At 39.8% G+C, this 14480-nt stretch overlaps 1 protein-coding gene across 8 annotated transcripts in view; it reads right to left on the bottom strand.

The window, feature by feature from the left end:
• Nucleotides 1–14480, bottom strand: part of mark4b (MAP/microtubule affinity-regulating kinase 4b) — a 38573-nt gene that overhangs the window by 18360 nt on the left and 5733 nt on the right. For all 8 annotated transcript variants that reach the window (XM_087795113.1, XM_087795120.1, XM_087795112.1 and 5 more), the window contains exons 2-3: nt 7922–8119; nt 5970–6023 (exon numbers count right to left, since the gene is read on the bottom strand). In XM_087795113.1, coding sequence (XP_087651239.1) covers nt 5970–6023; nt 7922–8119 — 252 coding nt within the window. The remainder of the gene's footprint in view (nt 1–5969; nt 6024–7921; nt 8120–14480) is intronic.

Raw genomic sequence — 14480 nt, 5'->3', positions numbered from 1 at the left:
TTTAAAAAAAAAAAAGAAAAACAATCTATGCTGCCTGTAAATTCTGCAATATATTGTATTCATGTACCTGGATTGCCAGATTATTTAAAATACACATCCCTAGTGTTGTGCCCTGCTTTCTAAAAAATCTCAAATAAATGTTAAAAAATATCAAACTTCCTACGTGATGATGTCACATCGACTTATATTTATTTACTCGTTTTTTTTTAAGTTCGGTATTGAAGAGCATCATTAAAATGCAAGTCTCGACCCAGCAAAGTAAAACAAAAATGCATAAACAATGTCAAAACACTGGGTGGTGCTGCTTTAATGAAATATATTTTATTAAACAGTTGTTAGTATAACAGCAGGCTGCTGTTGGTACCAGGAGCCCAGGCTGCCGTGTGACTGAGGAATCTGTTCGGTCCCAGTCAGTTCCAGCACTTCAGCGATGACATAACTTAAGTCACCCAAGGCGACGTTTGTTCTCGGCGCATGTTTTTTCAGATTCCTGCTATTTAATCGCCCTAGAAGAGTCAGACAAATGGACTGAAAGCTCCCTGTCAGAGGACATTACCACCAAGTGCTAAACCCTTCACCGATATCCTTCTGAAAAACCATATGAGACGACACACGCACAGAACTTGAGTCCTTGTCTGGCAGCCATAGCAACCACTACGTCAGCACCTGCTCCGAAATGAGTCGACAATATTTCAGAGATTCCACACGGTTTGGTTCCTAGTCGGTGTCAGCACTTAAAACCGAAGCTGAGATCTTCACCGGCACATGTCGTTTGTAATTGAATTAAGTGCACCAGCCGTCCAACTGAGCTTTAGGAAGAATTATGGGATCAGCTCCCTCACCTCCATGTTCACCTCTCTCCTCTGCTGCTCTGCAGATACACCATGCTGAGTACTTAATAAGCACATATGCAGTAACCAAGATGAGAGACAAAATATTAAAATAAACTTTGTTTTGGGTAGATTATTCAACTTTAAAGATGCTGTGTTTCCTCTCTCATATTCAGGGTCACTTCATCTTCTCTTAAATCAATCCCATCACTCTTTCCCCTGGCGATGACCCCGACAGTTGCCAGGCCAACCTAGGTACTAATCCCTGCGGCCCAAACTCGTCCTGCCCCCGGGGACTGCTGGGAAACCTGGAGCACACACAGCTGTGCCTGCGTCAGTTCATATCATTTGTTGTCAAACATCTACTCCTGCATGTTTAATGCTGCACTCAACAAAATCAGGAAACTGATGGAGGCTTTCATTGCCACATGTGAGGGCGTTTCACAAGAAGGTCTCATGGGATAAATAACAAGTCACGTCAAGTCCAATATTAATGTTCAATCATACTGTTAGGACAAAACCAACTGTAGTGTCAACAGTCTTTCATTGCAGAGAACCAAATCATCTGCACCCATATTGGGATTTGAGACGTTATTTTTGCTTTTGAAAACATTTGAAACATGACTGTTATAAATGAGATTAATGATACAGCAGGTGGCAGAAGTACTACTCGCTCTCACAACACACATGTTGGCCATGAAGATTCCAGGATCCGTAAATCAAATAATACGTTAATGACAAAATGTTGAATCAATCAAACATTTTTTAAACTAAAACTATTTTTTTTATTCTTATCAGAATCAACCATTTTATACCTGTATTGATGCATAAAATATCCAGATTTTTACGGTCTTAAATACAGCGAGAGATCCATTGGAGAGTCACCCCCACAATATTCAGCTCATACGAGCAACATTAATGTAACAGTTTAGACTGTCAACAAGATGGATGTTTGAATTGTAAACAAGCCAAGATGTGCCGCAGAGAACACAATTAAAACCTTCTTCTGTGTTTGATCATTTTCTCTGGTTTGTGTAAACAGAGAGAGAAGTAAGTGATTCCTGTGAGCTCATGTCTAAAAATATGACTATCGGAGGCTACTGGATATTTTAATATTCGACACAAAAAGAAACAAAAGACAACGACTTCACATGCTTTGAAACACACTTCCTCTCATCAGCCAAACACAAGACCAGAGAGGGAGTGTGAAAAAAATGTGTGCTAGCGCCTGAAGCACAAAAATGAACACATATCTTATTTGTTAGAGGCGTGTTGGTGAAATTAGGGGGTCTCAGTGTCAACCTTGTGTGTGTGTTTAGGTCATTTTTCTAGATAAGAATAAAGACTTCTTACTAGTTAGTTTTCTTACTAAATTTAAACAATTTTGTATATGTATCCACGTTAATATTTCCCTTTGTGTTGAGCCATTCAAACCTCATGAATGTATATTTATTTGGTGATGTCTGGCCCCTCAAAGTTGACCGGGGGAAAATAAAACAGTCAGTGATCCACGTAAATGTTTTGTGACAATCTAATGAACAACATCACTCAAGGGTTCCCCTCCACTTTGGCTCCTGCTCTGAAGAACGTTGGTCTTTTGACCCGGTATCTTCCTTTGTGGCCTGTTGCTGGGTGCACTGCGCCTCCATAAAAGCCACCATATAACACCTCCTGCTCTCTTAATGCACAGCAGTAATTGGAGCTCTGGCTCGGCCGATGACAAGTTCTGAATCATTAATGGAGACTCCTTGTGGTTTTGAAACGGGCTGTAAAAACTATATAAAGTTTTGTGGATAAATAAAAGCAGAGTAAAATGTGGGTGTGTGTTTTCTACTGTTGGGTTCAAGCCCTTTTGAAGATGAGCGAGTGTGGAAAAACCTTCTGTTCGGCCTCTCGTCTCTTTGTCGGCTCGAACAATAACAACAATTCAGATTTATTATTATGCTCAGACGCACACAAGGCAGCAATACGCTCCTAACAATCGCAAAGACAATGACTCAATTACCGACACAGAAAACAGGCGGAACCCAGCGCCGACGCCGTGTCAGATAATCCAGTCTGTTATGATACAAACTCTCTCTGTGTCTCTCTCCATGTGTCCGTCTGTGGCTCTGTATTGTCTTCGCCGAGGTCCCGGCTTGTGAGCAAAGGCCCCCAAAACTCCCACCTCGCCTCGGCCATCCCTTTTGTCTACTTGTCTAGTGGAATCCAGCTCCTGGTTTAGGAGGCCAGTGAGAGGGACAAAACCTTCGCAGTGTCAGACGGTAGCCACACAACAAACACACACAGACACACACTTTCTGCCACACAAGTGCACAAACACTGAACTGCTGCGGGCGAAACCCCGACATCAAGCTCCGACAAGTTGTCGTGCACTTTTTTGATAATTTCCCACGCTTTATGTGGCAGATGCCCAAGATTTTCATTATGAAGCGATTATTTGAATATAACTCTAATGTCAGATGTTGATCTCAACCTTTAGTCTCAACTCTCGTGTGGAATGATGAAAACAAAGAAGTATTTACTGTGTACTGCCCGCACGTGTTGGACTAGCTACTGTATACACAAAAAACAATTGATGCAGTTTTATATTCAACTAAAACAATCAATACTTTTGTTAGAAAGCAATATCCAACACCTTTAACAGTGACCAGATCAATAAATCACCCCAGGAGGAGTTTGTCCTTGTTACGCCATGTCAAGTAATATTTCCCTGGACTATTTCTGACATAACAAACCCACATTTGTCTTACATTACTGACTGAATGCCAGTGTAACAAAGTGTGTAGTTAAAGGACATTGAGGACTTTTACCATATTCAACAATATTCTGCCGCTTTAAATGTGGCTAAATTTGACTTCCCAAGGACAGACAAGCTTCACCTGCATCAAGTCATATCAAGTAATAGCTCCTGAACACGGGGTAACAAAAAAACTTTGAAGATCACAGGAGTGTCCAAACGTATAATAGTATTGTTTTCCAAAAAGCCACATAACTAAATAACCCTCTCCGGGTTCTTCCCAGAAAAAGGTCAAAAGAATTTTGATATCTTTCAAACCAGACCTTAGACAGCAAATAATGTAGGTAGGTGTCGATTATAACAAAAAAACAATTCTACAATATTAAAATCCAAATGTACCTTTAGTGCTACAAGAATGTGGTAACACTTTAAATTGGGGAACACATATGAACCATTAATAAGCTACTTATTTATATGACTATTAACAGTAATATAACTACTTATTAACCTTTGTAAAGAATCACTCAGACCTTGCTCATTGTCGCTGTATTCTACCCTTAATACCATGATATTAAGGAGTTGAAGCTGAACAATACCATAATTACTGGTAATTAATAAGAAGAAATAAAGTAAAGTAATTAAAAGATTATCTTGAAAACTAGCTTGTCTCTATTTATTAGTTGTAAGTACCATGACCTAAGTAATAAGCTTTTAATAATACCGTCTCTTTTAAAGTAAAACAAAGTTTTGAATATGTATGGTAATTAGAATGCTGTTAATACTTGTAGATTATTGGGTTTTTTTCCCCAGTAGAAAAAGACTGTTAAGTGTTAAACATTTCTGACGTTAAAACCGTTCAAATACTTTGAATATGCTGCCACTTTAGAATCTGGAACATTGTATTTACAAATAAAAATGCTTTTTTTTTCTTTAAAGGAGACAGTATTGTTTATAGTGAATTACTTCTCTCATTGTACACCGTAATGGATAAATAGAGAGACACTAGTTTTCACCAAAGTTAATTCTTTATTTCCTGTTAACTACCATTAATTATGAACTCCTTATTATCATGATATTAAGGATAGAACATAGTTACAATGAATAAGGTGTGAGTTAGTACTATATTTTAGTTATTGATGGTAAATAATATGCTGCTAATACACATGTGAATAAATAGCTCATTAATACTTAATTTGTTTTCCCTATTCTAGTGTTACCAAGAAGGTTTGTGACTTTTAAATGGACTAAAATTTTGGAATAAATGTTTTAAATGAATTTATGATGAGTGGAAACTGTTAGTTGTACAGAGAAACATTCTCAACAGTGACGCCAAAACCCCAACGTCAACAAAATAAATAGTGTTTTTTGAAGACTTATCAAGCTAAGGGATAAAATAAATATTATATAACTAATGAGTCCAACACTTGGACAGGCATTAAAAAAGTACTCAGGGTTCCACAGTCCAGTAGTTCTGTTGTAATGGGCCTAAAAAGCATCAGGGCTGATTAGATAAAACAAAGAGAGCGTCAATAACCCAGATGTGTCTACAGGATGGTTAGCTAACCAGCGTCAATAACCATCTCTGTGATTCGGTATCGATCCCGCTGATGTAAGAGTGAGGCAGCTGATAATATAAACTCATCATCAGATAAGTGAGGTGGGTGGAACAAAGAGGGGCTTGTCTGAACTGTGGGAGCTGCTCGGATCACACGGACCCAAAGAGAGTCTGATGTCAGATGTGACAAAGGGATGGGAAAGAACGAAGGAGAGTTTTTTTTCTTGTTTCTTTCAACACCACGCTTGGTCATGAGAGAAAGTTCTGCTTGTTCACAGCTGTCTTCAACGTTATATGACAACACGGTCCTGGGGGTACTTCACTACTGTCAAAGGGAAGCTCCATGTATGACAACAAGGCTATACACTAGTTTGCAATATGAACTGAACCGTGAAAAGGTCAGTCATTCTAGATAGAATTTAAAAAAAACAGTTAAGATGCTGAGTTGCCTCTGGCTGGTTAGTATTTTTTGGGTCACTTTTAATTGAACACAAATTAAAGTGACACACAAACAGGTCAGACCGCACACACACACACACACACACACACAAACACACACAGGAGCTGAGACAGACATCCTTAATCTTATTAGTTATTTTAGTAAAACAAATAATGCTGCATGGCCTGGATATTCCTCAAAGGGTTAATAATGGACAGTTTGTTGCTGAACTCAACACGTGCAAATGTTTTTATTCCCTTTTCTATGGATCCGTTATAATCCGAGACCGAACACTGAGCCCGGACCTGCCGTCTGAGCTGAGCTTTATTTAGCTCATCCAGTCACATTTTAATGACTTGTTTAAATCGAGGAACCGTAGCACCAACAAACAGCAGGTCAACTCACCTTCTGTAGGCTTGTTGGGTTGAGCTGTGTTTTGTCGATGATCTTTATTGCAACCTGTGGGGAGACAAAAAAACACGGATCAAGACTTTGTCATAGAGCTGCCCTGCTCACCGACATCTTACTTTTGAACTAGAACATGACAGGAAATGCAGGCCGTCGCCTGAATCTCACAGCACTATCCCAGGACCGTGTTGCTGTCGGACTAACAAATTAAAAGCTGTTCTATTGTCTATGCATTTACTATTTCAGCTTAAAAAATAAAAATGATTTTGTCCATTTGAATGAATAAATTAATAGTTTGTGTTCTGGATATCAAGAGTTGTGTGACACAGCTCGTAAATTTCCATACAGAAAGATGCCAGGGTTAAAAATAAAAGTTACATTTGTGAATAACAGTACTGTATTCTTCCACCACAGTTAATGTTGTGGCGATCCTTAAAAGAAATTAATAGACGTCTTCTCCCATCTTTGTATTGATTTAAAGATAAATGACAGAAGAGTAGTTTGTTTAATGTGCTGCACGTAATTTATTTGAAACACAGCCTTGAACATACAATATTTATGTCATTTAAACACGACATTTTGCTAGTTTTTTTGTTCTGCAATGATCACTGTTGCTCGAAGTTATCATATGACCACAATGTTGGAAGGCCGTTAGATTTAAACCCGTCATGTTGAGATAAAAAATATAAATATACACTGTATGTTGTTATTCTAAACGTTTTATTGCTGTGCATCAATAACACACCTAGCAGATCGCAACTTATTTCCCCATAGCTTGAGCAGACCAGTTCCTCAACGCTAACAGAAATATGCACTAGAGATAGAATCTGTCCGACAAGAGATTCTACCGCAGTGGTCAGTGTGTGACCTATGATCATGAGGGAGAGGATTGCGTCGCTTCAGCCGGCAGCAGACATGAGGAGCGTGGACTCAGTCTGGCGGGGTCGTCGGCATAAATGTGGGTCAGAGATTCAGCCAGAAGACAGACAAGTGTTTATGAGGCGCTCACAAAGGAGGGATGTGACTACTGTGAGGCAGGATTGGCTGGAAGCATAAATAAATAAAAAGCACTTTTAAAAGGCAGCGTTTTATTGAACCTATCATTACACGACCATGTGAGAGGCTTTGCCAAGGATGTTTTCCTGAGCAGCTGTTAACAACAACAGGAGGAAAGCGAGGGCTTGAAAACACACGAGGAGTGTAAAGCAACAGTTTTCAAAGACCTCGTCTCTGCAGCAGGATCTACATTAATGTACTTTGACTTCATCCCTGATCCATATACTAAAAGAAATGTTAACTCCCCAATGACTTTGGACTAAATTAATACAAACTTTACAAGTTCTAATTTACCATCTACAACCTACTCCCGAATCTGGAAGGATTAGTGTTGGATTATATTTTTTGGTATTGCTTAAATTGACAAAAATTGGCAGGATGTGTATTATATCTGGGCATGGAGTCAAATATTGTACGCATTGCTACACAAGACAAATATTTGCTTAAAACACTTTTGGAAGAATCAAAAATGGCTACTATTAAGAAATTGCCCAAGATTCAATCATCTACAATTTAAGAGTGGATTCTCATTATATGAAGTGTTTGAAATTGAATTGCTGACTCACACACACAAAGACAAATACATATAAAAATGGAGAAAATGGACTCTGTTTACACAGCAAGGATTTTGATAAGGGTGTTGATTTTAGTGCACCTGTGTGTATTCTGTACTTGTGCACACAATGGACAAGCAATCCTTTATTTAATTTTCCAGGATGCGTTTCGTTTTTTTTCGTTTTTTTGAAAAGAATCCAATAAAAAAAGGTAAAAAAGAAAAGTAAAAAAAAGGAGATTGGTTTAAACTACCTCAAGACTGAGACGAAGCATACGTTTTTAATAAAATGGGATCGAAAGAACTGTATTTGTGTCTTTAACTCCCTCGTTGAACGTACCTCTCTGCCAGTCAGAATGTGACGCGCCAGTTTGACTTTGGCAAAGTTTCCTTTGCCGATGGTTTTGAGAAGACGGTAGTTCCCAATATGCGGCTGCTCGTCCGAACACAAGGCGATGGAGTTGCGACATCTGGCGCCGAGCGAGCGGCTCGACCAGCCGGTGCTTTTCTCCGAGCGGCTGGCGGACAGCGAGGTGTGCTGAGGACGAGAGAGAGAGAGAGAGTCAAGATTTATACTTTTATCAGCAGCATTAAACCATGCGATTATTGGGACTTTCATTAATCAAAGTTAAAACCATTATGGATTTACTTTATGTTCTGCTCAGACTCATTTGAGCTCCACAGCAAAACCCCGGGGCCATTTTTTTTCGTCAAGTGAAGTTTCACACCCAGCTCTTTGAAAGAACCTTTTTTCCGCTGTGTCATCTTTCACAAATCCACCAATTAACTGAGGTGAGTCAGACACTTATTTCTGGGCGAGTTCTAGGCAAATTGCACTAAAGTACAGACATGTCCACTTCCCTTTATAAACACATATATAACAAATGAGCTCAGAATTCAACATTGTGGTACGCAGGTAGATGATAAACGGTCAGGTGAGGACAACATTTCAATTGGACAAAATTTCCGACACGTGGTGAAAGCAATTCAATAGAAATTCTCTCATAGAGCGCAGACACCTGCCAAGCAGCCGATTTCCACAAATGATGGGATTTATGAGCCAAAGTTCCAGATTGATATATAATGTTGTTGGTCTCCAATGAGTTCAGTGGTTGTCGCATACAAGCTGTAGTTAGTGGGCAACTCTAAAAAAAAGTCGAACATAGAACAACTTTTGACCTTGGCTACAAGAATGTGTTTTAACTGATTTAATTTCATAACGTGTTTTATAAAGTTCCTTTACAACACAGCACAATGGTGAAGATAGAGAGTTTCTCATTCTTTTGAATTATTCCTGAATCCTGACGGTAATGCCAACGAAATCTTTTGTTCTCTGCTAGTCATTCTTCAGGTTTTATTCTGTGAACTTCTCCTGTAATGTGTTGAGTTTATAGTTTGTTTTGCAGGTAAAGAACAAACATACAGTAAGTGCAGGACACGAGGGAATCCTTGGGCAATGTCTGTGGTGCTTCTTGTACGACTCAAATCTATAGATGGAAGAATGTGTTCAAGAGCTGATCAGATGTTTTTCCTCTCCAACAATGGTGTTGTGTGTCCCTCCCAAAAACAAGGAGGAAGCCAGTATGTGGCACAAGATAAACCCATGACCATCTCCCAAGTCAGAATACAATCCCCTGTAACTCACGAAACCACACCGCTAACTGCATCTTCACACAGCGATGATCATCAGACCCAGAGGATGTTCTGGGAAACTCTACAAAAGCTTCTCCCTTTCTGCAGCTTTCGCACATTTCTTGGCCACTCAAGTAACAAGTTCTTGCCCAATACCTTTGTGCCGGCATGTTCCTGTTAATGACACCTATTCACACATTCAGAAGGCATCGCATCACCGATAAATCCTGAATCCACCCTAATCCCCAGCACCCTTTGAGAGGTTCCTCTGACCTGAAACATGCATAAGTGAGTCGGAGAAGAATAGACGTGGAGTCGTAAAAAAGATTTGCTAGTCAAATCTGAGCTCCCTGGATCAACTTTAATCCCAAATCCCACAATACAGATTAAACATGCAGAGGAGAATCACCGCACTAACTCTTGGGAAGAGGAGTAAACCAATGAAACTTGTTCGACTGCCAAACAAACCACAGAGCCCATCAAGATATCTCTTTAATTCTTTCACCTTCAATAGAACCCTCCCCCCAATGGTTCACCCTCCCCCTGGATCACACCATCCCCCCAGAGAAATCAATTTGCCTCTCTTCTTCCCTCTGTCCCGTCGCCATTCCTGGTCCGGCGTCAATATCACTTCACACCGGCATCTCCTCCCTCAAGAAAACATGTGCAATCTTCTCCCCTTACTTCTAGCACAAGTTTAAGTGACTCATGCACCAGTCGAAAGTCTGACCCTTGATACACAAGCATGTGAGGAGGTCGGATCGCTCGGGGATTAACGTCACTTCATCATGTGAATGAAATGATTCAACGAATTGTGACGTCACATGACAGATGAATCTTTAACTTTAATCTTTTAAATAACTTCTAGGATCCTAAAAAACAACCTAAAAAAGTACTTCCTGAAGGTCCACAATTCTTCAGATCGTCGTCATCGTTGTTGCTAAAAACAGGTTTGTGTCTTCTTCCCACAAAGCATCGTCGCTGCATTTAATGTTATTTATATCGGCTAAATAAAACCGAATATTAAGCTTTTGTTTTAAAGAGAGATGCAGACCAGAGAACACAAGTGTCTTTAAGTTTTAACGGTGATTTGAGGCTCTCAGATCAACTCCATTACACCTACGCTTCAATGTCGACCCAAAAGACGAAAGAAGAATGTGACTCTCCATGTAGCACTAACCCAGGAGTGGCACACATTTTCTGGGTAAAGAAATGAAATGAGTTGTGACAGAACTCAGTTATTCATCCCTCAAATTAGCCCCCAAGCTCCGCAGTGCCACACCACTGACCAGAATACTCCTGTAGTCTCGAGCGTTACTCATTTTAGCCTTGACCGTTCCACAATGGTTTATGCCGAGGTGGCCCTTACAGTGGACCGTATGAACATATAGCAAATCCCTGAGATAACTACAGCCTTCTAACAAAAGTGAAACTGAGACAATTAGACCACCGTCTTGAGTTTGTATAAAAACATGATCCCTTAAACAGCGAAGTATTGTTGAGCAAACAAAACGGATCAACCACGATTAATCTAATTGTAGATTGGAAGCTCCGGCTCACGTCCGCTCCCGTTATTAATAGAGCCCCAGAGGAAACGGTGGACACACCAGTGTGTTACGCAACAATGACACGATTAAACGCCTTTCACCCACAAGCTCTTCGGATCCGCGTCAGTTATCCGGGAACGACGGCTTGACGTCACTTCGGGCAGCGTGACCGTCAGATGGTGCGAGTGTCAAAACTATTAGGTGTCAACATCGTCACTTCTCCATCTCCTGCAATGTTGGCTCATTTGAGGAAATCGTACAACACTCGGTTGACCGGAACTGAAAGCCAGATTTTCATAGTACATTTAAGATGTTTACTGTCTCACTAACACGGAAATATCGTCTGTGAAATCACGCAGCAGCTTTGCAGAAGCAGGACATTGTTGGGGATTCTTCAGAGGTTGCAGCAGACGGTAGAAAACAAACGAAAAATGAATTGAAACTGATAGTTATCTGTGAGCATGTTTCACATATCAGCTGCCTCATAGACTCATAAAAGATTACTTGATGGTAGGTGTGTAAAAAAGTGGGCCGTGCCCCTTTGAGACTCCTCTTTACTTTGTAGAATTGTATTGGTTTTTCATTGTATTTTCAACCTTGCAGCTCAGCAGAGTCTAGTGAGGAAACATCACCATTTTATCATATTTTTTTCAACTGTGCAACAGCTTCAGGCGAGACTAAAAAACGAAACACGTGCCTATTGCTCAGGACTTGGTCGGAGACGGCGATTGCAATTATTTTCATCATGGCTGGAAGGTTTTGAAAGTATTTGTTAAAGCTTCCAGAAAGAGAAAATAAACCCAACAAAAACGAATGTACACAGACTGTGTTGAAAGAAAAATAAAGCTTCAGTAGAGTTTGGTTATAGTTTACAATGTTGCAATTACCCAGTTATAAGACTAGAAGCGAAACAACATATGTGTTGGCAAGACTTTATCCATCTCCATGTTTGCTAAATGATAGTTTTGAATGTAGTCTGATAACATTTTCAGGAAGGTTTCTATGAATTCATCTTTTAATTTAAGGTTATTCAGTCTAGTTTTCAGATTTAACTTGCTCTACATACTAAATAAATAACACTTGGTAATTATTACAAGTCAGTGTACATAACAAAGTAAATTAAAATATGTTTTTCATAGTCTGTAGTTCACTTGTATGGCTTAACTGTTGCTCATGCATTCTGCTCTGTTGGAAGAATAAATGCTATTGACTAAACATTACCATATTTCATAGAATCCACCCCTATAACCCAGGTTTAATTCCCAGTGATGTGAGGGAGGAACACACTCTTTTAGTGCTTTTCAAGTATTTGCAGTAGATATCCACAGTCATATTTCTATTTCATATTTGACCACACAGACTTCAGACTCCCTCGAGTGTGGATGCTTAATATTGATTTTCTATAAAAAAGAAAAAAAAAGAAAGGTAAATCTTCAACACAAAGACCACAAGCTATCAACAAATTTAATGTCTTGACAGAGAAAACGACTCACAAAGTGAAAAATATCATTCGACAGAATTATTTCAAGTTTCATCTTTAGGATCCTTTGAAAGGTTCTGTACATTTGCAGGACACTACAGCACATCAGTCACATGGGCAGGCGATCGCCGAGTCAGCACACACGTGCATTGTTAACCCTTCAAACAATAGGCCGCGCCCTAGGGGGGCGCCGGGCTCAGGCGCATGTGCCGGCTTGTCCGAGTGCGCGTGTGTGTGTGTGTGTGTGTGTGTTTGCGTGCAAGATGTGTGAGAGCGAGGAAACACTGCAACCTTGGAATGAATCTCAAACGTCAAGCTTCCCCTTTGATTCTCGATGACATCACAGCGGATAAACTGTCACCACAACAAACACACAAGGTTACACCTTCAAGATGAAAAAACTGATGAGTCAGCACCTGAATATTCTAGTTTACACAGGTTTCAGGTACACATTTACATGCTTTCATTCACCATTAGTGTTCTTAACAATTCTCACTCACATGCCTTTTGGAAAAAAATGCATTTGTATTAAAAAAAATATATATAAAAGGCACTAAACTCTTGCAATTTTCTGCAATCAAAGTGAGCTTTATTCACATGTCTTTTGGTACTGACCACTGCAGACTGTGAACTGCAGTTTTAGGTGGTCATAAGGTACTGGCAAACTGCTGCAACCTTTTATCATCTTAGGTACAAACTTTAGTTTTAACATCAAGAGCAACAACTAAAAAAAGAAAAAAAAGAAACAAAACTTTCGTTTAGAAGATTATGTTCATAAATTACGTGATAATCTGCAACATTTTAACAACCGACCATTACGTTTCAACATGTTATCCAACGTGATCAGGAGGGCGAGGACACCAACAGGATATAAACGTGTGCCACTTCCTGTGACAACACAGATGTCGCGTGTGTCGCAACAACCTTCCACGGTAAAAACAAACATGAAGAACAATGATTGCTGATCACAAATGTATTTGGATTATGGCGGAGTCACGAGCAGACGACTCACGCGGCACACCAGAGGGACGCAGTGTCCTCTGAATAAAACCAGACTCATTTCACTTCCATTAGCCAGACGGTGAGTCAGAGCGTTTGGGCTGCGAAGCTGCTGCCGTCTCTCGTGGATACCGAGAATCTCCCGAGGTCAGCCTGGATGAACGACTAATAATTTGGCCGTCATTCTGCCAGATCTCGTGAAGCTAAACTCTTGACACCCGACCCAACAGGATTCGGGAAATACACTTTTTCTGAGCCTCTTGAACAGAAGCTCGAATCCACCTGTTCACAATTGGTCCCACTCTTTCAGGGGCTGCAGTGGTCAGAGAAAATAAAATATTGATACAGTTAAATAGAAGATCATACTCTCAAGATTAAGATACTATATTGATTTCAACAATTAACATGCAAATATATACTTTATTTCCACTGTATTTCTTCTCTTATAAATATAGATCCCTCTGTTTAAATGCAGTAAGCAGAAGTTAAGCTTGTTTCTTATACCAGTTTTCCCATAGTGAAATAATTTAAAAGAAACTCAATACATTGTTGTTCCCACAGTCTTGCCATATATCGTATTGTTTCCTCTGTATTTTGATACGCACTGTATGGCCAGATTATTGTCAATACACACCCCTCAAATAAAAGGCTTAATCACTAGGCAACTATTTTTTATGTTATTCTTTTACATGGACATCATTAAGAAATCCTCACCAGTGTGTCACATTATGGTCGTTTTATTTTATACTTTTAAAAGAATCACTGGCAGTGGGATTGTACTCTTGAAAAAGAAAATTAAGGTGTGTCACACGTGCATAATAACTTTAATAAACCACACAGCAAGAAGAACGTGTTGAGCAAAACCCAACAGCTGTTGCACCAAGAGCACCACACGTGGTCCGTCACTGTGGTCAGAAATCTCAACACCAGTTTCATGGGAGAAATAAAAGGATCTATGCCTTTCATTCATTCCCATGATGAAGCTCAATATCTCTGATTTAACCATCACTGGCAGGCGAACAACGGCTGGCAAAGAAAGATTTGGTGACGTGTGAAGTTCTACTAAAACTTCCCGATGGAGATAGCGACGCCGGAGGAAGAAGTGTCCTCTTGGCTCGGTGTGCGAGACAAACACTTGTGAGAAATGGGCTGTTGCTTCTCTCAGTACAGTCATCTGGCCCAGAAAACTCTCTTATCCATTGTATCAAGTAGAGGTGTTTTTATATACACTCTTGATAAAA

The sequence above is a fragment of the Callionymus lyra genome, chromosome 7 (genome assembly GCF_982586985.1).
Source record: "Callionymus lyra chromosome 7, fCalLyr1.hap1.1, whole genome shotgun sequence".
Lineage (NCBI taxonomy): Eukaryota > Metazoa > Chordata > Actinopteri > Syngnathiformes > Callionymidae > Callionymus > Callionymus lyra.
The sequence above is the reverse complement of the archived record's forward strand: the minus strand, read 5'-3'. Positions and strand labels throughout refer to the sequence as shown.